We start from the raw sequence: 27,972 nt of genomic DNA, 5'->3' as shown, positions 1-27,972 counted from the left end.
AGCCTTTTACACCATAAGAGCCAAGCACCAGGCTTGGACAAATCTTGTGCCCATTAACAGGTGGCTAACCGGCGGCTCTGAAGATCGAACCCAGCACCTCCCGAATGCAAGGCGGATTCTGTACATGAATGCCACCGATTCGCGTTCGTGCAATTGTGCTTAGTAACAATTTCCCACCAGAAACCAACAAACAGTGGCGTCAGTGTGTGTGTGTGTGTTCACGTAAACCGTTAGTATTTGACACTGCACCACTCACTGAGTTCTGCGCTCCTCACATCGCTGAACAATGAAGCCTTGTACTAAGTAAAGTATCCTCCATCTCTGTAGTCTGCCCTAATAAACACAGCAAACGAACTCGGTGAGCAGTGTGGGTTCAGTTCCTCGCAGAACTGCCTCTCCGAGTAGTGGTTTATCAAAGCTCAGCTGAGTAAAATTTCAGGCAAAGGTGGAAGAGCGGGCTAGTTGGTAGTTCATCTTGGGGAAAAACAGCGCAGGACAAGGACGAAGAAAGGCAAGACGATACAGCGCTGCCTTCAACTGATTATTTTATTGTGAAGCGACATATGTATACGAGGTCTGTTGGAAAAGTATCCGAATTTATATTTTTTTGCGAACACCTGATGGATATGAAACAAGCGCGCTTGCATCACGTGCCCTTGAACCTTCGTGCGCATGCAGGAATTTTTTCCCGCCTGCCGATAGCGTCAGTCGCTGGGACGCAGCATTTGAGTGAGGCGGTGCGCAGTGCTCTCGTCGGTTTTTTATTGCAAGGAAAATGGCGGAGTGACAGGAGCAGCGCTACTCCATCAAATTTTGCCATGAACTGAGCCACAGCCAAGTGGAAACCATTCGGAATATTCAGACGGCTTTCGGTGAAGATGCTATGAGCAGCACACAGATTAAGCAGTGGTACAATTGATTTAAAGATGGCCGCACATCGGTGGAGAGCGAGCCACACTCCGGTCGGCCATCAACATGCCGAAATGACCAGGTCATTGCCGACCTGAACGCTTTGGTGATTCGGGACCGTCGCGTGACTATCCGAGAAATTGAGGAAGAGGTGGACATGAGCAATTTTTCCGCACATTCCGTTATCACCGAAGATTTGGCCATGGAGAGAGTTGCGGCGAAATTCGTGCCGAAGCTGCTCACGGTGGAGCAAAAGCAGCTTCGTGTTGGAGTCTCACAGGACATGCTGGATTCCGCAAACAATGACCCCGACTTAATCAACATCATCATCAACTGGTGACGAGTCTTGGGTGTACAGGTACGACCCGGAAACCAGATCCCAGTCGTCACAGTGGAAGCATTCCACGTCACCAAGACTTCAGAAGGCCCGCCAAGTGCGCAGCAATGTGAAAGTGATGCTGACTGCTTTCTTTGGCACCCTCTGACTGGCAGACCACGAGCACGCACTCCACAGGGTCAAACAATGACCAAAGAGTGCTACAGGGATGTCGTTTGTTGCCTACGTGATGCTGTGCGGCCCAAGAACCCGGAGTTGAGGTCAACAGGAGTGTGGCGCATCCGTCACGACAATGCTCCCGCACATTCCTCGCACTTGATTCAGACTTTTTTGGCGAAAAACCAGACTCCTGTAGTTCAACAGACTCCTTACTCTCCTGATATGGCCCCTGCGATGTCTGGCTGGTTCCCAAAATCAAAAGGCCATTGAAAGGTGCGCGATTTCAGACAAGGAAGAACATTATGGCTGCAACGACAGCTGAGCTAAACTCCATTCCGAAAGGGGCCTTTTCGGAATACTTCCCAAAATGGTAGCACCGCTGGGAGAAGTGTGTGGAGTCCCAAGTAGACTACTTTGAATGTGACTAGGTTTGGAACGCTCCAGTTATGCAAGTTTTTTTTCTACGGCCAAAGGTCGGATACTTTTCTAACAGACCTCGTATGTTAGAAACGTGGGCGGGAAGACATGAGTAACAGTTGCTGAGTTTGAGGCATTTCAGGCAAATTTCAGGCATTATCTGGCGCAGAACGTAATTGCACTCTTCTAGTTCATAACAAATGAGCGAACAAAATTCGTTTACACGTCAGCGTATGAAAAATTCGCGAATAGCAAAACGCCACTCATTCAATACATATAAGGGCTGCTGTACTGGTCCTATTTTTTTTTATCTAGGCTCCGGCAGTACACATCAGTCTTGGTTGAACACGGACAAGCAGATAAACGAAATTCGTAAAGTACATTTGCATTTTAATTTTCTTTATTGCGCTCTTTACACTAGAGACTGAAAACGTTGCAGTGCGTACAGAGCATATTAGAATGTACTAGATGTTTTAATGAAGGTGAAACGGCTGTTTTAAACATGGGCTTTTTCAGGTATGAAGGCGACCTTTGTGGCAGAAACCTACCTGCCTTGGCCGACTTAAAAAAAAAGCACGTTAATTATGTAGAAATTGGTGGAAATTGACAAAACAGTTAAACTTTTCATTTATGCTAACGACAGTAGCTTCTTAATTACCGGCAGTGACCGAAACACACTTATCGTAAGATGTCATGAAATATTTGGTATGCAGGGCTTGTGGTCGCAGTCTAATTTTAACTGCTGAAGAACTGAAAACTGAGCGAGTTGGTGCATATTCAAGAAGGAAAGAAACAGCCCAGCGACGACGGACAAGACTGAAGGAAGAAGAAGGACAAGCGCTTGTCTTTCTTCCTTCAGTCTTGTCCGTCGTCGCTGCGCTCTTTTTTACATATTCAGTCCATTTTTCTTAAACTTAATGCTAGCAAAACCAGAGCCATAATATTTTGCGCCCGAAATAAGATATCTCAGATGAACTGTATGCTACGATATTTAGGTGAACCTATCGACCTTGTCGAACAACATAAAATTCTAGGCGTAACGTTTCATAGCGATTTGAGCTTGAATAATCATATCGGCCACATCTGTAACAAGCTTTCTGTCGTTGCTAGCGTGCTGTCCCGCTGTCGAATGCTACTGCCTGTAAAACCTAGGCTTCAAGGGAGAGAAAGAGCTGAAGGACGGTGGTAGGCTTCCTGCTGGTCCGACCGATCCTCTCTGTGAATAAACCCCCGTGCGTGCTAAGCACGTAACAGTTTGGTGAGAGGTGCCGGGTATCGACCACGGAGCATTCCATCTACCGAAGGAGCCGTAGACTCGCAGGCTTCCCACCACTGCCATCGAAGATGCCTGGAGACGACAATGCCGAGCAACCCGGGATATCCACAGCGAACAACTGGCCACATTATCGAGAGCCCCGCACATCTTTTGGAAAACCTGAAGAGGACGCTGACGAATGGCTGAAACACTACGAGCGGGTGAGCAACTACAATCGCTGGAACGCTGCTACTAAACTGGCTAACGTGGTGTTTTTCCTTGCCGCCACTGCCCTTGATTGGTTCGACAATCATGAGGATACACTGAGTTCATGGGCTACCTTTACGACCGAGATCAAGAAAAATTTTGGGGATGAATCGGCAAAGAAGAAGCGTGCGGAACAGACATTGCTTCACCGCGCGCAAGTACCCGGAGAAACTTGCACGGCATACATCGAAGCCATCTTAAAGTTATGCAAGCTAATTAACTCCAGTATGCTTGAAGAACACAAAGTCGGACACCTTCTAAAAGGAATTGCGGAAGATGTTTACAATTTCCTGATTAGTAAAGAGAGCCTGAGCACCACCGCTGACGTTATAAAACATTGCAGAACATTTGAAGCTCTTAAGCTGCGTCGAATCACCCCTAAATTGGGAAGATTGGCCAATGTCACCTCTATAGCCAGTGTTGAAGCCTGTCCTCCAAATTCTATGGCTGATATGATTCGAGAGATTGTCCGCGAGGAATTGTCCAGATCCCGGGACACCTTCTGCCGCACAGAATATCTGCGGCACAGTTCTTCACCGGAGGAAGATGTTGCCGCCCTGTCGACTCCGTGGGCTCAACCTAACGGCACTTTGCCCATGGACGATCGGAACATTGCCCAACGTTATTGCCACCAGCCGACGGAAAGGAGGCCCACCTACCCAGAAGACGTGGTTCGTCAGCAGCGAGATCCTGGCTCCAGCCAACGTCTCGACTTTGTTCGCCAGGACGTTTATGGCGGTCGCTGGCGCTCTCAACCTTTGTGCTACCGGTGTGGCATTGCAGGGCATATCGCTAGATATTGCCCCCGTCGTTTCCCGACTTCTCAAGACTGCCAACCCCCGGCGCCTACTTACGGACAACTGCACACCGCGCAGCAGCGACCCCCAACGTCCGCTTGGGCCCTGTACCGTCCGAGCAATTTGCGGAGTTCATCACCTGCATCTGACCGTAGTGTGACGCCGCCACCTCAGCGCCAACGGCAGTCACCTTCTCCTGGACGTCGTGCATCCCCTCCGCCTCCGGGAAACTAGGAGGCGCGGTCGATGGAGGTGAGGCCGCCGGCGAGTCGATGACGTCCAATATACCTCTGCCCGTGTTTATGTTGAAGAACTTCTGCGCCTCAGCAGCTGCAGTTTTCGCCACTCCACGCCATATCATCCCCAAACGAACGGTGTGGTAGAACGCACTAATCGGACGCTCACCACCATGCTTTCTATGTACGTCGCTGCAGATCATAAGGACTGGGATGGCGTCCTCCCGTTCATTACTCATGCATACAATACAGCGCAACATGAGACAACTGGCTACAGCCCCTTTTACCTGCTCTATGCTCGCTCGCCTCGCTGCGGCCTTGATACCATTCTACCATTTTTCTTCCACGACGAACCTTCTCTTGCGACCACACTCTGCAGAGCTGAAGAAGCTCGCCAGCTTGCCCGCGTTCGAATTTTATCTTCGCAAGAGCGTTCCAAGAACCGCTACGACGTTCAACACCAAGAAGTTTCTTATGTTCCTGATGACATTGTGTGGTTGTGGACCCCTCTACGCAAGCGTGGTCTTTGTCAGAAACTGCTATCCCACTACACTGGACCGTTTGTTGTGTTGGAGTGCATAAGTGACGTTAATTACGTTATATCACGACTAACTGCTAGTGGTCAACGGTCACGCCAGTCTCAGGTGGTGCATGTAGCCCGCCTCAAGCGATTCCATCCCAGACGGTCTACTGAACTCGCCCGGCGGGCTCCGTCTGCGAGGAGGGAAATGTCCCGTGCTTCCACAGAACCTCGACGGAAGAAGTAGAAGATGGACTGACCAGCAGGAAAAAAGGAAGAGAAAGAGCTGAAGGACGCTGGTAGGCTTCCTGCTGGTCCGACCGATCCCCTCTGTGAATAAACCCCCGTGCGTGCTAAGCACGTAACAATATTATTCCTTACTTTTCTCTCAAATAAACTATTGCAACCTAGTTTGAGCTACCAGAACATAAACCAGCATAAGGAAAATCAGTGTCCTTCAAAAGGAAATTATGCGTCACATAGTAAATATTAATCCTGGCTTGACCAGCGCTGATAGTTCGGCTGACTACAATATTATCCGAATGCATCACTTTTATCAGTATCGCATCTTAGTTAAACTTATTTCCAAATGAATGTGAAGAGCACAGCTGGGATATGGGCAGTGAATATCGCAACCAACACGTCTTATCGGCAGCAGGACATAATTAGAGAGCTCATAAAGAACTATTAATGAAGCTGTTTTACGTAGAAAAGCGACATTATTTTTAGACAGTGAAAGCGGTGCTTCGGCAAAGGCAGGCATCACTACCGCGAAAAAAGGGTGGTAATATGTTCAAAATATTAAGCGCAACAACTGATTCACTTCGAAATCCTTACAAACATACATGTACAGAAAAAAAAACAATCCCCAGGATTTGCAACCCAAGTATGGCAAGAAGTTATGAACACAGACATAGAATAGCTGTAATTAGATATTGAACGAAGTCGCACCTCAAAAGAAATTTTCTTGACACAAAGACTCGTCAGCATATACAATTTTAAAAACCGAACAAACCTTACAACAATGAATGATCGAACTGGAAAACAAGCACCGTTGTCGCAAAACACGTCCTTCAAATTGAAAGTCAATCATTTTTCGCTGGGGTACAGTTCAGTTGTGCTTAACGTTCATGTACAAATTAGGATAAAACACCCTCCTCGCTTTCCATAGTATGCATTTATGCGCACCCTTCCAACTATCTGCAGAGATAAAAAAAATGGCTAGCAGTTGAGCATTGCTAAGCACGAAATATTGTGCGCTGAGATATCCAAATTTCGCGGGAGAGGGCCAACACTATTTTTGGACGTGGATTAATTCCAGTTTAAGACTAGGTTAGGCCTGTCTTTCGAGATTTCACATAGCACACCCACATACACCGGCCGTCAAATTGGACTTAGGTCAGTCCAAGGAAAACTTTTTTGTGGTGCTTGCCATATTTCGGCATGGGCCACGTTGGGGACATGAAAACTTACATCTTAGCAACTCACCTTTCAATTTTCGTCCAGTTTATCTAAAGTCACTTCGACGTCAAGTTTCAGTGGTGGGTGCCATGTTTGGGCATGGACCACATTAGGAACGTACCATACTACCTGTCACGAACCCACTATTCGATGTGGGTCGATTATGGCCAAGGTTGCTTCACGGTCAAGCTACGAGTAGTCCATGCCATATTTGAGCATAGACCATGTCAGGGTATGCCGTAATCATATCCTCATCCTTCAGGGCCATAGCCAAATCTCTTCACAGCTGTTTTTATGGCCACTGAAAAACTGAGTAACGAGACCAGTCAGGAGGCTCTACTTATCCAACGACTTTCGCTGTGAATGCAACTAGATGTGTTTCGCACTAAAAGAATTTTGTCTGCTTCGCAAAGCACGTTATAGGGTTAGTTGGTGGTGCATGGTTTATTGAAGAAATTTTTTGAGCACTACAAAAAACGAGGACACAGAAAGAAAAGTGCACAGGACTGGCGCTGACTCCAAATAACTTTAATGAAGCTGACACATTCAATATTTATACACAATGAAGAACCAGGGTGCATGCGGATGGGAAATTTCCGGTAGATTAGGGTGAGCAGACTACATGCTATCGTCTGTTTAATAATCTGTATTCGCTTTCTCGAAGGGAGACTGATGTGGTGCTGACGCACATGTCGCCCCTTTGTTTGATAAAAAAACGCTTCGGACAATTCGAGTACTACTCTGTCATTACTTCTGCTTAGAATTTTGAGGCGCTCAAGTCATGGCTCACAGTTTTGATCGCTCTTATCTTTGCAGGAGCGGCAGTGGGCGGGTAGACTGTCAAACGAGTCGGAAACTTAAAAAGTGAAAGTTCATATTCCCTGGCACGTTCGCTCACACACCGGCTAGTCTGCCCTACATATACTTTGCCACATTTGAGGGGGATTTCATAGCCACACCCGTGACACAGTGCACGTACGGCTTTGTGTGCGCCTTGCCGTAGCCGAAACTGTCAGGGACAGTTCGTGATACTAGAAACCTGCTGCTCCGTTAAGGACAATAGTTAGCGGGAAAGGCACTTAAGCTGGCGGCAGCACATCAGTCGGTTTTTTCTGAGGCTTCTAAATAAGCTAGTAGTATCAGGCCCTTTCGGTACCTAGAATTCATTGGATGTTGCCAGCTTTTTGGAAGGGGAGCAACATATTGGATACGCTTCCTCTATAGATGTTGAGTATCTATTTGATTCAGTACCACATATCACCTGTTTACTGCTGTTAATGATTGCTTTGAGAGAAACGGCAAAATTGCCTTTCAGAATGCAGCTGGCCTTAGCGTCGATAATTTTATGTCACCTTTAAAGTTTTATATAACCGCCACACTTAACCAGTTTGACAACCGATGGTTTTTGCAACGTCAAAGCATTTGCGTAGGATCATGTGTCGCTCGTGTTTTGTGCACCATTCTTTCTTTCATCAATTGTAATATTTTGGCCTCACTTCTTGATTATGGAACAGCCCTAAATATATTCAGATAGGTTGACGACTTCTTAGAGATATAAAACAAACGCAAAACAGGTGGTTATCAGGAAGTTGCAAATGAGATTTTAGATAAGTTCCGACCACATGGCAAATGGCTCTCTTTCACGTACTAGTTGCCCGAACAAAGTAACCTTCAATTTCTAGACCTCAACATCAAGCTCGGAGACAGATGTGTTTGCTGGTGTTAGCGCCCTAAGGCTAGGAAAGATGTTTTACCTTTTGATTCGGCACAGTCAAAAACGGTAAAACGAGCTATTCGACCCTTTCCCTAGAATCCGCCCTCCTCAAGTCGTGCCCTCACATGATGCAGGAGAGCTTTCAGGGCGAGGTAGCTAGACTGAGCAAAGTAGGGTTCCCTGGTTTAGAGCAGCGACCAATACACTGTTACGGAAAGTTAAAGGGAGACCAAAGAAAGTAAGGAGACAGCAACGTAGCAGCGCTAAGTCAGTGGTTATCCCCTACATTCATAGGGTGTCCCACAACCAGAAGAGGGTTGGCAACAAATAGTTGGTTTATTGGGGTTTAACGTCTCAAAGCGACTGAGGCTATGAGGGACGCCGTAGTGAAGGGCTCCGGAAATTTCGACCACCTGGGGTTCTTTAACGTCCAGTGACATCGCACAGCACACGGGCCTCTACAATTTTGCCTCGATCGAAATTCGGCCGCCACGGCCGGGATCGAACTCGCGTCTTTCGGGCCAGCAGCCGAGCGCCGTAACCACTGAGCCACCGCGGCGGTGTTGGCAACAAATACGGCGTGCCGCTAGTCTTCTCTGCGCCAAGTAAATTGGCCAAGATGTGTCCCAAGGTCAGCAGTTGAGGGCCTGACAGTTCCGGCTGCGGTACGAAGCACACAAAGCCGTACGTGGTTATGAAATTCCCCTTAAATGTGGCAAAGTATATGTCGCACGCACATTGGCCACTGTGTGAACGAACGTGGCAGAGAGCATAAACGTTCACTTGGTAACGTTTCCGAGTCGTTGGAAAATCTACCCGCCCACTGGTACTCCTGCAAAGATGAGAGCAATCAAAACTGTGAGCCATGACTTCAGCCCATCAACATCCTGAGCAGAAGTAAGGACAGATTAGCGTTCGAATTGTCCGAAGCGTATCTTTCAAACAAAGGGGCGACACGTACGTCACCTCCACATCAGTCTCCCTGCGATACAGCAAATAAAGGTTATTAGATAGTCGACAGGTTGTAGTCATCTCTCCCTAATCTATCGAAAATTTCACGCCCGCGTGCGCTCTGGTCTTGCATTGTGTATAAATGTTGAATGTGTGAGCTTCATTAAAGTTAGTTGGAGTCAGCGCCCGTCCTGTCTACTTCTTTCTTTCTGTGTCCTCGTTTTTTATAGTGCTGAAAAAACTTCTTCAAGAAAGAATTCAGTTTCTTACGTGACAGTCGCACAAACGATGCACATTTCTCGGAACCGTCCATTCGATCAATAGGACGATTCACCGTAAGCTCAATGAAGCACCTACGGTGCAGAGAAAAGAGCCTGCTTTCACGAAACGACTCTCGACACGCTTCAGTAGTTGATCGAAGGCTCAGAATATGCAGCGCTGGGCTGCATACACAGAGAAGGAAAGGTCTCCCAAAGTACATGCACACACTGTTGTCATCCCTTGGAGCCGAAAATGTACTCGTTTCAATCCAGTCTGCACTTGTTTTCACTTCAGCACAGTGAACAGGATCGACGAACGGAAGTTACCGTCTAGGCATGTGCAGGTTAAGTGAAGGTCCACAAATGACACAGTAGTGCGAGTCGAGGAAGTAGTGGACTGGCCAGAGGAAGGGAGAAGCGGACGGGCGGCGAAAAGTTCACTGGGAGACCTCCGCAGAAGCGGCGGCACGAAGAGAAATACCGAAATGGCCACCGGTCAGCGGGCCAGTGGGCGAGGCAATGATGCAAGCCGTTGTCGAACCGAAGCTTGCGGCAGACGGCGCGGGGATACGTATCAACAGAACAGCGGGGAACCCAAAACTTAAGGGAGTCCGCGCGTTGGTATGCCGGCGCACAGCACTTTATGAGTACTCAGCTGAGACAACGAGAGCGACGGTCCCGTTCCGGCGGGAGGTTTCAGGCCATTGGCTTCAAGCTATTACTCGCACTCTGGTCACCTCCCCAACGGCGGAAGAAAAAAGTCTCCCATCGCGTCACTCGCCCTTTTTAATGCTAAAGCATTTCATGCCTCATGAGTGGCGTGGAAAGGATGTGTCGGGACGGGCTGTGCACAGGAAGTGTGGACAGACCGTCTCCTTATGAACTGTCGATCATTCAGTAAGTCTGTAATTATGACTTGTAATGTTTAGTAACGATTTAATGAAAAGTCAAAATGACCGAATCGCTAAAAAATACTTAAATAAACAATAAGACAATTAAGTTCCCTAATTACTCCGAGAAATGCACTAAACGAATGAATTACTACAAATTCTTGCAGAAGTGAACGAAAAGTTATATATTGCTGAAATTAACTGATAATCGATGGAACTAATTAATGAATATTATAATGATTAATAAGTCAATGATATATTGATGATTATTAAATACTCAATTTATTTCTATTATTAATTAGATAAGTAAATTATTACCCGTAATGATTACTTACGTTACTAAGGAAAAGAGGAGGCAACGAAACTCAAAATTCTTTTGGATTTAACTTTGTATCTCGTCAGCAGTGACTAGTTCTATCGTGAACGCTCCATGAAGTCGCTAGAACCCATCTTTCACATACCCTTTTCAGAAAAAACTAACAGCTGGTTTTTCCAGTAATATGATGTGTTCCTCTTATAAAGGAAAAAAAAGGGGCTGCAAATGTGTGTCCAACATTAAAAAAGCCAAAACCAGCCTCGTTCTGGGTAGATATAAATGGAAGAGGGGCCTTAACCGGAACTTTTATGGAACCACGAAAGTTTATGCGATTATCGAGATCAAGACTGTAGGGAAGGGAGGATAGTGGGAGCGTAATATAAAACAGAGAAAGCGGCGCAGACCCCGCCGCGGTGGCTCAGTGGTTACGGTGCTCGAGTGCTGGCCCGAAAGACGCAGGTTCGATCCCGGCCGCGGTGGCTGAATGTCGATGGAGGCGAAATTCTTGAGGCCCGTGTGCTCTGCGATGTGATTGCACGTTAAAGATCCCCGGGTGGTCGAAATTTCCGGAGCCCTTCACTACGGCGGTCCTCATAGCCTGAGTTGCTTTGGGGCGTTAAACCCCCTTAAACCAAACCAGAAAACGGCGCAGTAGTGGAGGGCTCTGGAAATATTTCTCTTGGCCTTTCACGTACACCAACATCGCACACAGCAAACGGACGCCTTTGACGGTGTCTTGCTCGTTGGCAGCTTTATTGCCCCCCCCCCCCCCTTCCTTTTCCTTTCTCTTTGTTCCTTTCTGTCTTTTCTTTCCCGTCCCCGCCTACTTCCTGTTTTTTTTTTTCCCACTGGCTGCAGCAGAGATGCTTCAAGCTTTGATAGCATATGCCACGGCCAGCAGAGGCTTTTCCTTCCTTTTATATTACGTTTCAAACAAAGCTCTAAGATAGACCTAGAAAGTAAGTTTTCATAAAACGCATAACGAAAATATTTCTACAAAAAAAATAAAAACGAAGTATTTCGTAGTGGCATTGCAATCTGGACTTTTTGTTGAAATTGGTAGCTGGCTTTAACACGCAGTTCATTCATCCCTGGTAATAACTTCCTATTACTGCGCCAAAATTACGTCCTACTGTGCTCACGTTTTGAAACTTGTATTGAGAAGCTCCTTTTTCAAAGCCGGAACCTATGTTGCCGTTTTTTTTTAATCTCAGGTGCGCCGCCTGCAACGTCATCCATCAATCATCGTCTGGGCAGCTAATAATGAAAATGAAGACGCCATAAAATTCTGGTACGTTACCCCTGACTTCTACTTTAACAGTAGTGAAGCATTGCTTATTTGCTCGCGGGATATTCCATGCAGTTGCTAAGAATATAAAGCGAAGTCTACACGAAATAAAATTTTCTAAATGTTAAACCAAAGCTTTATCGGTAGAGGATTGATCGTTGCCTTATTTAATACAAGCACTTTAATCAGCAACCGCAATATAATGCTGAGTCAAGAACAAAGACTTCTCCCTAAGTGATCGAATCACTCATTACCCTTCCAAATTGCCTAAGCTCATTTGCATCCTTCTGCTGCAAGCTTCCGCTTCTTTGGATCAAGTTTGTCCAAGAACTGCAGATTGGGCTAGTTGGTATAGATTCATAATAATGGTTCAGCAGCGCAAACATACACAGACCAAGAAGGAGACAAGACACAGACACCAGCGCTGATGTTTGTGTCTTGTCTCTTTCTTGGTCTTTGTGTGTTTGCACTGTTGAATCATCGTTATGAAAGCTTGTTCAAATTCTGGGCCACCGGGTTTCCGGTCTCTCCTTAGCAAGCCCCAGCTGATTTCATTTCGCTCTGCTTGGCTAACCAATAAATAGTTTCTTTCGTCGAAGAGACGGAGAGGGCTGTAAATAAAAGCTGCCCGAAAGAATGGCAGCCTGACCAAAGCCCACATCCCCGATACTATGCATACACGGCACAAAAAATACATTAATGGAAGCATCTCAATCCCGGATACAAATTTTCAATACTTACAACTTCTTCAATGAAAATAGAACTTGGGAATTAAAAAATAAGGAACATAGCAAACCTTGATAAAAATTGTACAGTTACAAAGAAGGCAATGTTAGTGGCGTTGTCTTCGCACGAGTGCGTAGTACTGGCGTATTTCATGTCTAGTTAATTTTTAAAGTTCTGCTACCAGTTTCACTGTATGATTAAGGAGTGTTGGCAGGGTGAACGAAAATTTTTCCTTAAGGTAATTAGTGCAATATGCTATAACGTTCTATTTATTTGTGACCGGTAGTTTATGATGCAATACTCTCTCCTAACAATGATAATTTTTGTAGAAATATTCCATTTTTCGTTATTTCCAGTTTGAAGTCAACAGTTAACTTATAACTATAAAGATTTCACTTTGCTAGTATTCCAGCTTTCTGAAAAAGCTTTGCGTGTGGCTGTAATATGGCAAGTCATAAGAGATCCAGAGAAACATTTTTGGAGAGTCAATAATTTTTTGGAAATTCGTATGCGTACTTGTCCTCCAAACCAAAAAACAGTAATTCAGATAGGAATAAAAGAGGCCTTTATAAAGAAGAGTTAGTTTATGAAATTGGAAAAGCCGCAATATAATTCCAACTAAACAAGACAATCTTGTTAATAAAGAGTACAGATAGTTATCCCACAAGTTCTTGTGAGAAACAGATGCTCCAAGAATTTTGGTCTTATGGAGTTTTCGTAGTAGTTCTTGCCCATATTTTAAACTTGCAGAAATGTGTATTTGATTTGATTTTGGCCTGAACAAAATGGCTTTTGTTTTATTAACGTTAATTCTTTACTGGTTTGCTACTGACAACTTTCGAAGGTTGGTAAGCAAAGAGCTTGCTTCATTTACGAGTGTATTGCAATGAGGAGCAGCTAGAAAAATACTAGCACCCTAAGTATATACAACATATTTTGGCTGAATGACAATATTTGTAAGGCAATTAATATAAACACTTTTTAGTAGTGGGCCCAGGATACTGTCCTGGGAAACACCTCATTTGATTACTCTAAGTTCCAGATTATAAGACTGAATTTTAGTAAACTGTATATATTTCAGATATGAATGAATAATTTCAAAAGATGGCGCTGCGTTTCATAGCTTTTAAATTTTTTCTATAATGTACCGTGATGAATGCTGCACACAGCTTCAGAAAAAATCTACATATATTGCAAGAATACCCATTCTTTCTTCAAACTGTGACAAAATATATTCTTTTTGCTGAAGCAACGCCAGTTCCGTAGATTTGTTTTGCTTTTAACTGAAACTTCGCAGTGAGATTAAATTCTCTTTTTTGAAGGAACTAAGAGGCTTGTGTAAGGAGCAGCTTTTCCAATCCCGAGAAGGATGCGGTGAGGGGCTGGTCGGTACGACATCATTCAATTCAATTCAAAGCTTTATTTCCAACGACTCATTGGGGGTCATGAGGCAGCTTGAGGGCGCCTCATGAGAAAAATAAAAACTGTGCAAAAAGCACGGGACAAGAGAGAAGAAGCGCACAGGATAAGCTTGTCCTCTGTGCTTCTTTTGTTTTATCCCGTCGTTTTTGCGCAGCTTTTGTTGTTTTTCTAACCCTCCGGAAAATATATGGAGTGCAGAGTTAGGTACATAGTTAAATTATACCATCATGTTAAATTAAACAATTCACATCACCCTTTTTTTCAGTACAGTTACTTTTGAAATACGAATTCGTTTATGAAATTAGGCGTTTGATAAACATAGGTTCAAAATTAAAGTTACGTAAGGACACAGAATACCGAAGGTATATTCAAAGGGGCGAATTTGCGTACACCAGGCTTTTCAGAAACGACTCAAAATTTTTCTCAAATAGTCTTTCAGGATGAAAATATGGCTATCTCGGCAAGTGTTGGCGGGCACCGAGAAACCGGAAATTCGTTTTAATAGCAAGCTGGTTAGCTAATTTGTAATAATTAGCTCTCTAACTAGTAGCGTTAGGCACCTAGTTTGGATTACAGATTTGTAGCCGGTCGCCAGTAATAGCCATATAAGTTTTTAGAATTCCCAAAACGCGATTATCCTCGGTGCTGTGGCACGACAAAATTTGGCTGTCTTGACTAGTTACGTGCACTGGAAAGGTTGTTTTACCAGTATGCTTTTCAAAGGGTATGTATTTTGGCACGGTGTAGCAAAAGTTTTCGCGTTTTCGAAATTAAAAAAAAAAAAACTCATATGGCTACCAGTAACGAACGGCAACAAATTTTAATTGCAACTAGGCGCCTTACTTAACAAGTTTAGAGTTGTTTATCAAAAATTATTTCATCAGCTTACCACTTAGGACAATTCATCGGTTTTCCGGAGTAGGCCATCACTGGTGATTCTATGCTGAAAAAGCCATTCTTTTACCTCAAAAGCCTATTTTTGAAGTGAGTCCTAATACACCTGTTATAATCAGCGTCACAACTGCAACTATTTTTAAGTGAATCAAAAACTGACAACACTTCAGTCTCGGTTACGCGTGTAAGAAATGCGTGAGAGGCGTTGCGGTTGGCGATGAAGTCGACCAACTCATTATGTACAGCATAATCAGAGTATTAAAGGAAATACTTGTAAAAGAATTTCCAAGTCCATTGCCGGAAATTTCCACGGCATTTACTGAGAGTTTTCTTATTCTCGGTTGCAAATTTACTGCTGCTTAAATTGATTTATTTCTTCTCACATCACATCAGTTTTATGAAGACAATTCTCAAACTCAGAGTAAAGAAACAAGACCTGATTCTCTTAATATCTGTGTTTAGCTTATTCCGATATATTTTATAGTTCATAAGAAGATTTCGACTCCTTTTTTTTGACAAAATGATGGTAGAGCATGTTATTAGAATTTATTTTTCTTTCTATGTAGCTGCCCAATCAACCACTGTACGTCCAGCGGACGTACGATGTACGTCCCTTAACGGATGTTCGGATATCCGTGGGAGATCCGCCGACCTCCGACGGATCTCCGAGGGACGTCCGACGGAGGTACATTTATAACTAAAGAGATCTCCCACGGACATCCGATACGGATATCCGCCGCGGATCTAAAGAGGACATTGGCATGTTGCAGGCCTTGGTGACTGCAGCCACTAATATAACTGTCATATACTAAATGAGTTTATATACAAGCCCACAAAGTGTTCTATATCAGGCACAGGCCTCATCATACGTCAAATGCATATATTTATAGGAAGCAACCAAACACAAAGCAAGTTGTCTTAAAATCAAACAATTTTATTAAAGGCATTAATGCACGCTTTCAACCTTAAAGAGGCAATCTTCACGCTTGACGCTGGAAGAGATCCCATGCAATAGGACGGGTTACTGTGTGCAGGTTGTATTCTCATGTCGAATCTGTTGTAAAGAAGTTTTTCCCAAGAAAACAAACAAAAATGCAAAAATACTGTCACTGAAAGGGTACATCATTTTTGCAATTCAAGATACTGCCACTGAAGATCATAATAAAAAATACTATAGCTATAACATACCTGCTGACTATGTCACACATTCGACACCATAATTGCATGAACCATCCACACATGTGCTGCAAAGGAAAAGATGAAGAGTGCATGAGGAGAGCTGATAACTTCAACACAATTTGAACTTACATGTAGACCAATGCTCTGTAGCGCAAGCTACAACACGGTTGCTCTGAATGGGCTGGTGACGTCCGTGCAGCAACCCTGAGGGAACAAGTGGACAGGTTGTGAGTGGGCAACATGCACTTACACTGCAACTAATACATACCTGCTGACACTACGATGTGGCACATTTGCAACAATCAATTGCACGAGCTGTCCACATACACGCTGCAAAGAAAAAGATGAAAAATTAATGTCAACATACTTTGAACTTACATGTAGACTGCTGCTTTGTAGTGCAAACTATTACATAGTTGCTCTGAATGGGCTGGCCACGTCCGTGCAGCAATACTGAGGGAACAAGTGGACAGGCTGTGAGAGTGAGCAACATGCACTTACACTGCAACTAATACATACCTGTTCACACTATGATGTGGCACATTTGCAACAATCAATTTGACGAGCCATCCACAGACACACTGCAAAGGAAAAAGTGAAAAATGCATTTGTGGAGTTGGAAATTTTAACACTACGAACTTACATGTAGACTGCTGCTCCGTATTGCAACCTGCTATAGCAGAACAGTAGCACAGCAGGCTATTCACGTCATACCGGCAGAAGTTTCATGCAATAGGAAAGGTTACTGCGTGCAGGCAGTACTCTCATGGTTGAACTTGGTATTCCAAAAAGGGATGCTCTGAAAAACAAACCAAAACCCAAATAGAATACTTTTACTGAAAGGTTAAGCAAATATTTAAGTGCGAGACACTGTAAGTAAAAACATTAATGAAAGACAATATCAAGAGAATTGCATAATTTTGACCCATAGTGTCTCCAGCCTTGCTGCCACATAGTAATGCAACTCTATGATGAGATAAGAGGTGCACAAGAGTTTACAACGCATATAGCACACACAACAAAATCAAGCTAATAATCTACAATGTCACCGTGCCAACCACGGCTTGCAGAGGTATGTTACCTTCGGGTTGCAAAGGTCTGAAAAAAAAAGACACAAAACACGAGAGCACGCAATTTTTTTTCCCACCAGTTGCATGAGAAAAGATAACACTACATTTATGTTTCCCTGCATATTACTGAAATAGTAATAATGAAGATAAATTTTCAAACAGGCGACGAAGTTAAAGAAAAAAAAGACTTGTAAAGGCACGGACAATTTGCATGGGACATCGGCATGGGACAATTTGCGGTCAGGAGTGTTAGGGCTGGAAGAATTTGAAAATAGACAGTTTAACAGCTTTGCACGCATTAAGCAAGAACATTTCATTAAGGAGCTTGTGAAGAAGTAGTGGAACATAACAGAGGCCCTTCATCTCCCTTCCCTTCCCTTCATCTAATATGAACTTTTTCCACTATAGTAGGTTGGTTGGTTTATGGGGTTTAACGTGCCAAAGCGACTAAGGCTATGAGAGACGCCGTAGTGGAGGGCTCCGGAAATTTCGACCACCTGGGGTTCTTTAACGTGCACTGACATCGCACAGTACACGGGCCTCGAATTTCTCCTCCAAAGAAATTCAACTATAGTAGATGCAATTCAAGAATGCAGCAGCGAATGCCCCTCAACAAAAGCCCTCCAGCCAATGCCATCGACTGGTTTTCATGATGTGGCGGTTAATTACATTTCACGGAGATACATGCGAGCCACCTGTGATTTCACGTTAAGGAAATAACTACGACGTCTGAGAACTGGTCAATGCCACTGGATGGTAGGCATTCGCCACTTCATTCTTGAGTTCTGTCAAATTATAAAAGCCGTTCATGTATTCAGAGGTGATGGGCAGGTGCGTAAGGAGTGCAGTGTTCCTCAGACTGCACATATATTTCATTATGGCTGTTTCTGCAACAAATAGTTTTAAGGTTAGGCATCAGTAGCTACGAGAACAAGTTTAAATCTTGCACAACTCTTATGTAGTAACCAACGGAGGTGAAAATATTTCTTGAAATGCAATATATTTTGCTTAAAAACACTGCAAACATAAAAGAAGAGATACACCCCACTGCAGACAGCTTTGTGCCAGTGCATGAACAATGTGTTCGCAGTGCAAGACACTACAGGTACTCCCACAGGCAATCACATCCATACTGAAATGTCCAAAAAATTCAAGTGTGAGAATAGGAACCCTTAACACACACCTGCAAGCTACCTGATGACTTAGTGGTTAACACAAGGCTCCGTAGAGAAAAGTTTGTGGGACGTGGATTTTCAGAAAAATATTTATTTTTACATTGCCTCACTACGCAGTCAGCTGAAACTTGTTGAATAAGTTCGAACATCTATCTCCCCTCATTAAACTGCTCTGGCTAACAGCACAGTACAGATTTTTTTCCAAGAACTCGCATCCCGAAAACTTTTATCCACCACTGTACAAGTACACTGCACTATAGCCAGATGCCCTCTACTGCACAGAGCAAAGAAAAAGAAAGTATCAATCATATGAAAGGAAGAAATTTGCACCGTAGTTCAAACTTACCTGTAAGCTACTGCTGTACTCTCAGGTAACATAGGTCATAGGTCAGTCACATCCATACTGCATGGCCAAGGAAACAAAATATGAGAGAGCAACCTGTACTGCACTTTTTCAACATAACGTAGACGTCATGATGCAGCAAAACATGGCCTTTATTGAAACAAGCCCGCTCACAAGGTTCGCTGATTAAGCACCCAGCCGGCACTAACAACAAATCTGATGATCCACAGCTCCACAGGAGTAAGAAAGAGAGGTCTGCTCACAATCCAGGGATACGTATCTCTAGGTGTGCCATATATGGACCTGCTACCTTGCTCAGCACTGAGCCTTATGAGCATGAACATGTTTGACAAAGCTACACCAATGCACTGCATGGCCTCATTGCAGTTAGTACGCAGCGATAATAGGTGATTAACGTGTGACTGAAGTTCGGAAATTTAACAGAACACTTTAGTTTTCAAAACAATGCTACTGAACAGCGCAAATTACTGTGCTGTAGATGGCTGGAAACATCCATTTGACAAGCCTAATGTTGAAACAAGTCGATAAGTTGTGAAGGTAGACGAATTTTACATTATTTTCAACCTACCTGCACTTTCCATGGCATGGCATAACTTAGGCACCAATACACTCCACACGCGGGCCACATACACACCACAAAGACAGTAAGAAAATAAGAAATAAGTCGCGAATCACGGCAAAACACACAACCCCGGCATTATCCTTTTCGTGCGTTGTTTTATTGCTATTAAGAACTTGTGTAAAACTGCCTTAAGATTCACACCATGCACGTGTACACCTCGTCTCAATTTTTTTCGTAGTGTAGAACGAGAGAGGCGCGATGCACTGGCTTACGGAGCTTCGCGACAGGCTCGCGAACGCGGGCAAACACGTTTGCAGCAGCTATCGCATCGTACTTGTAACTTCCACAGCACTTTGCTCATCCCACGGCAACATCATCAAAGTAATCTTCAAGCACAGTTACTTACTTGCAAGTTATAACACGCCGCTTCTTTCATCCGAGGCAACAAAGAGTCGGGTGCAGTACGACGTCGGGGCTATTTCACGACAGCTTCGGGTCCAGAAGAAGGTCTTGACGAGCGCATAGGTGATTGATCACATTTATAGCACAGCCAAGCAACCACAGAACAAACAAACCGCATACTGTAGCAAAAATAAAGGTCGGAAGAAGCACGATGCCACGAAAAACTACGCAAAGATCGCGCTGTTGGGCACCGTGCCGCCCGCGACAAAACTGGTGGCTGACGGATTGGATTGGATCGACTTTAAGGCCTGTCGTTCTGCCGCGGCTTCTGGCAGGAGTTTAGTTTTCATGGAAGGCAGCATGCCTCGGTTACCTCGGCGGAATGCTGGAAGAGAAAAGGGCATTGATCGCAGAAAGTCACGCAGTTAGTTTAATTCAAGTTCTTTCATATCAGCACCATATTCGAGTGATGTCAGTTGATTAATCCGAATATGCAACTAATTGCCGGTATAAAAATTTGATCGGCTGAATTTGTCATTTGCAAATAGAATTGCCTTTAATTTTTTTATGTGAGGAAAAACAAAATATGTATGTGATGTAAGTTCAGATCCCTACAGGCATATTCACGGATACCCGTCGGACGTCCGTCCGCGGATATCCGCCAGCTATCCGATAACGAACGTCCTTCGGACATACTCCGAATCTCCGATGCGTATGTCCGGATATGGACGTCCGTAGGCATGCCCTACGGACATCTCCACCTGGCACTGGAGATTCGGATCTTAATCGTACGTACTACGGATATCCGTGGTTGACTGGGTGGGGCGTTGTGCAAAGCTTCCGGACTTTTTTCTACTTAGAACATCAACGCAATTTTTTTCTCTGCTTTACGCTGCTGTCCTCGTCTGTTAACCGCACTCCTACGCATCCCCGTCTTTAGGTTGCTAAGCTGTCGTTCGCCGAATTTAGTGCTTTTTGATCGGCCTACAGATTCCCACTTATAGCCGGCACTTATATGGGGTGAAGTTTTGAGGTGATATCATTAGTAGCCTCATGGGGAAGAAAATGTGGCGTCGGAAGCTAAATTCGCTGAATCGCTAAAGGAAAGTGGCGTAACCAGACGGGAGCATTCTCACTGGTCTAGTGGAATGACTAGACAGAAGCATTACCATTTGTCGGTGGGAATGATATCTATTCCTATTAACTTGTTAGCTTGTGCAGATTTTTTACTTTCAAAATAGTGACGTCGGTGAGGTGTGTGTATGTAGATTCTGCACAAAGGAAGGCATCATTTACGAATAGATCGGCATTAAAAGACGAATAATTAACTAAAATTAATCAGTTTTTTCAAGTTTTCTCTTCGGGTGGAAGATTATATCCAAAAACTAAAATTGAATTTTCGGAATTGGCATCGGGGTCCGAAATATCGGAGGTGAAAAATGCGCATTTAAAAGATCATTAGTTGAACTTTCCTGCGTTGTGTTTTCATGAAATGCCACTCCCATATTTGCAATGTTGCAATAACAGACGCAGCTTGCGCACTTTATGATACCGAGAGAGTGAAGGGTATTCCCGCGACGATACCGCATGCAGCTACGCCATTTTATGTATCTGAAACGAGGGAAATCCAGCTCAGTTGTGTTTCAAAAGCGTGAGTTCTTGGCTCGACATTTCAAACCATAATGACGATTCACAAATTTTTTATACCGGGCTTGACTTCGCTTTTGAGGCCTTCGACTGCGGTCCCCCTCGCTGCCTGACTACTCCAGCGCGGGCGGGGCAGAAAATGACATGCGGCAGATGCTTGATTTATTTTGATTGGATTTATCGGGGTTTAGCGTCCCAAAGCGACTCAGGCTGTAAGGGACGCCGTAGTGGAGGGCTCCGGAAATTTCGACCACCTGGGTTCTTTAACGTGCACTGACATCGCACAGTAGACGGGCTTCTGGAATTTCGCCCCCATCGAAATTCAGCCGCCACGGCCGAGATCGAACCCCTGTCTTTCGGGACAGCAGCCGAACGCTGTAACCACTGAGACACCGCGTCGGGTCATGTGGTAGATGCGGCATGCAGTGATGCGATACGATGGACACCGCGATCCGCTCCCCGCAGGCCCGCGATTTTCGAATGGCACAAGGAAAGGCCCAAAATTTGTTCAGCCACAGCGGCGAGGGACTCGCATTTTACAAGTACTATATACGGCTTCCACTATCGGCCGGCTACAAATCCAATTGCAATCAACACCTATTGTTATTTATAACGTTAGCTATTAGAGTTTAGTTAGAAATATGCTGCAAAAGGCCTCTCTTTACCAGCCAGTGTATTTCATTTTTAGTTGCGTCCGCTAAAACCATTGCAGCCCTTTTTATTCTTCCGATAACGTTTTCCTCATAATATTAACCGCAAGGGTAGAAACTTGGGCGAGTCGGTAACTGTTATTCATGGTATGTGAGGTAGAGCAAAACGAGACAAGGGAAAGAGAAAGACGCACACGACAACTCTTCACAGGAGCCTCCAAGAGCGGCTTACCAGCCCACAAGTGGAGAGCATCTTTCGTTTTGTGGACGATTTCCTCTTTCTGGTTGAGTGTACACTGTCGCGCTTAGAGCAGGTAGCATCCGGTATTTTAGCCATTGTACAAGATTGTTTTTCACCGCTACTATTGGCTAATGAAATGCCAACTGGCAACCAGATCCGCTTTCTTGATATCCGTTTTAAATTCCTGGACAACCACGTGTGTTGGAGCTATTCACCTCGCGCTAACAAAACTCTACTCCCCTACACATCCGCACATTCTAAACTCGTAAAACGAGGCATTCTTAATTTATGTTTGAAAAATTCCCTGGAAAAGTCATGCCCCTCATCAGCCAGAGCTTTCAGGAACAACTCGCAAGGTTTTATGAAGCAGGCTACCCAGCTGATATCTGTGTTTCTGTCACTGAAGGTATACTGAAGAAGAAGAGCCAGGAAGAGCATCTACCATCTGTGCCTCCAGAAAGAAGGAAAGGCAAAATTGCGGTCATTCCCTACATTCATTGCAGTCCCACCATCTCTAGAGAATTGGGACGAAAGCAAATGTTGGCGTGGTTTTTTCAGCCCCTGAAAAACTAGGCGCTCTAACTAAGTTCCCCAAAAGCTGCGGTGCACCGTTAATCATAGAAAAAAGTTCGTAAAAGGTACTGAAGAGATTATTTATGAAATACCACTCACCTGTGGCAAGCGGTATGTTGGTCAGTCTGGTCGTTGCTTGAATGATAGGCTTCGTGAGCACGAACACAACTGGAAAACTTTTACTGGCAGCAATCTGGATTTGCACTGTAAGGAGTGTTGTTGTTTGCCATTTTTGGATAAATGCTCGATCATGGCCAGACACCGGGCTCAGTTAACTCGCGAAATTATTGAAGCACCGCGTAACGGCGACTTCGATGATAAATGTGTCAGCAAGCCGTCTACGTCCCTGACAAAAAGAGAGCTGGCCTCTTAAATAGTCGCTGAGTCGTTTGCCCGCTGTTCCTCGTTCACCTAATTTTCATTATTTTTTCCCGGCGCATGCGCCTGTTTTCCTCACTATTTATGTTCGTCTTGGTAGCCTAGGTTTCTGTCAGTCGGAAGTTAGCGCCTGTGTCGTGTGCGTCTTTCTCTGTCCCTTGTCCCGTTTTGCGCTACCTCACATACCACGAATATTAACCGGTTGTGACTGCCCTGCCTCGAGAGGTGGACTCGGAAGCTACTTGATTGGTTTGGTTTGGTTTATGGGGTTTAACGTTCCAAAGCGACTCAGGCTATGAGAGACGCCGTAGTGAAGGGCTCCGGAAATTTCGACCACCTGGGGTTCTTTAACGTGCACTGACACCGCACAGTACACGGGCCTCTAGAATTTCTCCTCCAAAGAAATTCCAGCCGCCGCGGCCGGGATCGAACCCGCGTCTTTTAGGTCAGCAGCCGAGCACCATAACCAATGAGCCACCGCGGCGGCGGAAGCTACTTGAATTACCACATTGCTACCGTAAGCGCTGGTATTGTTCTCATGTCATCCGCCATAAATTCAGTCGTGTACATTTAATCATAATCAGAGGGACACTGAAATGACATCTGACCAGAATGATAGGCTATTGGCACGTGGCACCAAATACGTAATTTTGGCCGAAAAAAATGACTTAATAGGCCCGAAAACCCGTTCCGCCGCCACGCACGAATTTTCGCCGCTGCAACTGACGGCGCATTCACTGGTTCTCACGCGAACGATTTCGCTGTCAATGGACAGCTACTGTCGTAGTAGCCCACAATGCGAAGCACCCCACATTAAAACAGCGCGGAGCATATGACTGAGATTTGAAGGCTAGACATAAGAAAGTATATAGAACGATCACTACATTCGAACTAGTGCGAAAACACGGATTTTTGCTAAGTAGAAGTTAACGGTGAGCTGGCAGTGCCGCGGGACGAAGCGCTCGTGCTAGGCCAGCTGCGGACACGTAAGAGGCGATTTTGCTCGTGTCAGAACCAGCGCATTAGCGCTACTTAAGGCGCCTTAACACGATGGTCCATTCGCCCGCGGCCCGCGGATCACGTGGGCATACGCCACTCAAAAGCTGGCCTGCAATCTGATGAGGTCAAGCGAATGCGACGGATCAAAAGAGCAGATGATGCGTTTGGTGTGCCATAGTTGCCAGATCATATTAGTGTTTAAAAACGCTGGTCGAACTGGTTTTTCCTCGCGGGCCATGACTATGCAATTGAATAAAAGAAAAACTTTCTGCAGAGGTAGTCCTGCAGAGTGGGTGCGGCCCTTTGTCCATTTCTTCAACGGCCTGGGCCGTCTTGCTAGCCTAGTTGCCAGAACTAGCGCGCGCATCTTCGTAGGCCGCCGCTAATCTCCGCGAGGGGAGAGGCACCTGATCTTCCTACCTTGACCAGTCCGCGGGCCGACAGCGCGCCTGTCAATGTGAGGCGCTCTCAATGTTCTTGCCTCAATGTGAGGCATGAACACGCGATGCGCGGGCCGCAGGCGAACGGACCGCCGTGTGAATCGGCCTTTAGAAGACCACGATGAGCGACTAGTGTCGCGGCACCGAGCGCTCGTGCTAGATGAACAGGCAGTTAATGGGAACAGAAAACGGGCCATTTTGATCAGGGTTGGTATCCACGAGCTTAGTGTTTCCGCACTAAAGACGTGCTAAGAATCATCCGCCCGCTTTTTGCGCACTCAGAATGCACGCGGCAGAAAAGCATACATGCACATCGTCAACGTGCGAAGAGCGGTGCGAAAGCATGATTACTGGCAGGGGAAGGACAGATATGTTTTCATAATTACGCCTATGCCACTCTTTAACACCTAGCACACCTACAACATCCCTCGTATTTATCGCAAAAATTGCGTAATAACGACTACTACAGCAGAATTTTCGGCAGTGCACATGCTTTTAACTTCTCGTTACTTCTGCGTGCCATCCGCCCGTTGAACGGTCTTACGGACTGCATAGCGCTGCACCGCAATCGCGACGCCTTTCGCGAACCAGACATTTCGTTGATAATGCTCAGCACGCCATTTCTGTTCTTATGGTTCATACAACTTTGTTTTCGGCCACTTGGCGCTATTGTTTGGGTTGCTTTCTGTTTATGCGCAGTTGTCCTCGAGGACACCGGCTATCTGTTTATAACACGATTGCGTTCAGGCCCCGTTGTTTACAAAATCCTGGGTAGGCGTGGTGGGCGAATAATCGTGAGCGTGGCTATGCCAGGTGGTGCCCAGGGAGAAACCTAGGAGGCAGCTGGGCCACCAAAGTCACGTGACTTTGTGGCGTCATCAGAAGCTGTCCACCGGATAGTGAGCAAACTGCCCACCGTGGCAGGTGGCAGCTAAGTTAGCGATATGGTGCTCGCGAAGAGCAACGTGGGTCGCCCAAAGCCTAAAGCTGGGATCACCTGCCATCGCAGGGCAGTGGTGCGTCGCTTAACCGCTGCACCGCAGCGCAACGATCTTGTGAGGACGGCCAGGGATCTATGAATGTAAAGTAGACAGCGACCTTCTGCATATACAGAAATTAAAGGGACAGTGAGGAGAGCTCTATTGATATATTTTTTAAAGCAAAATCCGATAGTTCGGCATTTCATGGCTTTGTTGCCACTTGGCCGGCAGCGAAAGGTGCATTTATTTCTAAGAAATTTGGATTCGAAGTTGAAAAAGTTTTTCCCGCCGCTCTGATTCAAACTTGGGATTCTTTTATGACGACACAGGACTAAGTGACGTGAAACATGACGTGCACATGACGTAACGCAGACTCCGTGATTTCTGGCGGCCAACAGTGCGGTCTGGCAGCAGCCGAAAAGAAAGCTACCGCCGGCCGCACATTGAAGGCATCTATCGGCTGTTGCGGCCGTCGCTACCGTCGCTTTTTTTACGTTTGCACCGGCGTTTTGCCAATGTTACGATGGATCCCGTTCTCGAAGTCGTCAACGAAGTTCTCGGAAATAGACACCTTTAGCATACCGTGTACCTTGTTACCGTTAGCGGAATACCGGGAGCCCGGCTACCACCCGTGAGCAGGCACTGATTAGTCCCGATGTGGCAGGCCCTCGCGTAGCTGCCGGGCACGTGACGCCATCTGGCGACGTCAAGGAGATTTGCGCATGCATTGGCTGCGCTTCAGTGATTCGTGGCTTCTCGTGTCATAGTGTCGCTACAACTATTGCTTCTAGCAATACTGTTTTTTCCTATGACGTCATCCCGCTTATACTTGCGAGTTTGGCCTGTGGCGGTGATACCTGTATTTTGGTTCTTGCTCCTTTCTACGTTACAAGAGATTTGTTCTCAGTATGAGTGGCGTTTTTGTAATCAGGAGCTGGTATTCTGTCGATACAAGCCAACTTCAATTTATCCTCAGTGTCCCTTTAACCCATGCCCTATCGCGTCATACACTTAAGGCGGAGCTTAAATGCCTCATCGAATTTTTTTGTCTCTGTACGATACTTTGCGCTATAGCACATTTGTGTTCCATGAAGCATAATTGTTATCTTATATTTCATATCACTTCTTCTCAATTGGAATTTCTTGTAAACTGAGCTCACTCAATTTGGACGTTTTACTCTTCTAATCATTAATCTACTAATCATCACGATTTTGATTTTTCACCTATTTTACACAAGCGTTTTTATTCGAAGCCTCTTACACCGTACCCCGCATGCCTCTATTGAGGCCTAAACAAAAATATTCTGAAAAATATAGAAGTACAACACGTATTCGCCGTCACCTGTTATTTCGCTCATTAAATAAAAAAAACGAAGACGTCGCCAACGCTAGCCATCATGCATGCAGTACGTGAGGCATCCGCATGCGAGCAGGATTTTACGCGCGAAAATGGCTTAACCAGATGTGTCTTATATTTTATGCCGACAGCTATAGCTGGGGTGAATGTACTCTAGTTATTTCCCGTTTACAACCCGCGAGAAGCGATTTACGAAAGTAGAAATCGCAACGACCACAGCAGATTCAATCACAAGACTTGTCTGCGATCATGCTTAATTCAGATATAGTCAGTAAACACGCAATAATCGACAGTACAGAGCGCCGGTTGATAAATATTGCACCTGCAGTTTTTCGCTCAGACTACTGCTGGAATGGTTTTGAGGATCCCTGAAGGCCTATGTGTGACCGCACGACAGCACACAACACAACGAAGACCACGCGCTGACGTCTTCGTTGCCGATGTAAATGTGCGGGAGCTCTATAGGCAGTTTGTTCTGCAGTCTACGTCTGCCCTCAGTAACTTGACCCACGCTGCCTATTTCTACCGTAGGAGCGCGTTGCAACGATACTCATTGGCATCTGATGCGGCGGAGAACGGCTGCTCTTTGATGGGCGTAGGTTATAGTGGGACGAACGGCTGCTGGTTGATGGGGGTAGGGTATAGTGGGACGAACGGCTGCTCTTTGAGGGGGTAGGTTATAGTGGGACGAACGCCTGCTGTTTGATGGGGGTAGGGTGTAGTGGGACGAACGGCTGCTCTTTGAGGGGGGTAGGGTATAGTGGGACGGCAGAGGCGGCGTGCACTTCTCCGCTTCCCGGCCGTGTTTCCGTTCCTTGGAAGTGGCGCCTCGGATTTGTGGGAGAGCTCCAGTGCAAATGGGTCACAGAAATGACGGCAATGTGGCCATTTTCCGCATCGGATTGGATGTGGAAGGGTTTCGGGGCTTTCATTTGCAATTTTGTCAGCAACGTGCCACACTTCCACAAAGAAAAAACATATCTAGTGTTGACGATCAATAACCTATCCGTCTTCAAAGTTCGGATATTTCCCTTTAATGTGCCTTTAACCTAGCGTTGCCCTGTGCATTTCTAGCCTGCGGCCAGCTGTGCGCTGCAATCAGTTCCCTGAGAGAAGAACGTAATAATTAAAGAGAA

General features: G+C 45.4%; 1 protein-coding gene and 1 long non-coding RNA gene across 6 annotated transcripts in view; one reads left to right on the top strand and one right to left on the bottom strand.

The window, feature by feature from the left end:
* The window catches only part of LOC149327536 (beta-mannosidase-like), a 201,024-nt gene that overhangs the window by 73,384 nt on the left and 99,668 nt on the right, over window positions 1-27,972 (top strand). The window contains exon 10 of the mRNA XM_089562649.1: window positions 11,704-11,780. Within this exon, the coding sequence (XP_089418775.1) occupies window positions 11,704-11,780 (77 nt within the window). The remainder of the gene's footprint in view (window positions 1-11,703; window positions 11,781-27,972) is intronic.
* On the bottom strand, window positions 15,733-19,826 carry LOC149327537 (uncharacterized). 5 transcript variants are annotated; one of them, XR_016286030.1, is made up of 8 exons: window positions 19,576-19,826; window positions 18,590-18,646; window positions 16,642-16,797; window positions 16,411-16,579; window positions 16,267-16,328; window positions 16,128-16,202; window positions 16,009-16,063; window positions 15,733-15,895 (listed from the first exon to the last, which is right to left on the bottom strand). It is a non-coding gene; the product is annotated as an uncharacterized LOC149327537 (long non-coding RNA). The 5 variants fall into 5 exon arrangements; XR_016286031.1 differs by lacking the exon at window positions 18,590-18,646; XR_016286032.1 differs by lacking the exons at window positions 18,590-18,646; window positions 19,576-19,826 and adding an exon at window positions 17,764-18,583.

Source organism: Amblyomma mixtum, chromosome 10 (genome assembly GCF_055824585.1).
Source record: "Amblyomma mixtum isolate Tamu chromosome 10, ASM5582458v1, whole genome shotgun sequence".
NCBI lineage: Eukaryota > Metazoa > Arthropoda > Arachnida > Ixodida > Ixodidae > Amblyomma > Amblyomma mixtum.
Note: the sequence above shows the minus strand (reverse complement) of the source record. Positions and strands in the feature narration are given on the sequence as shown.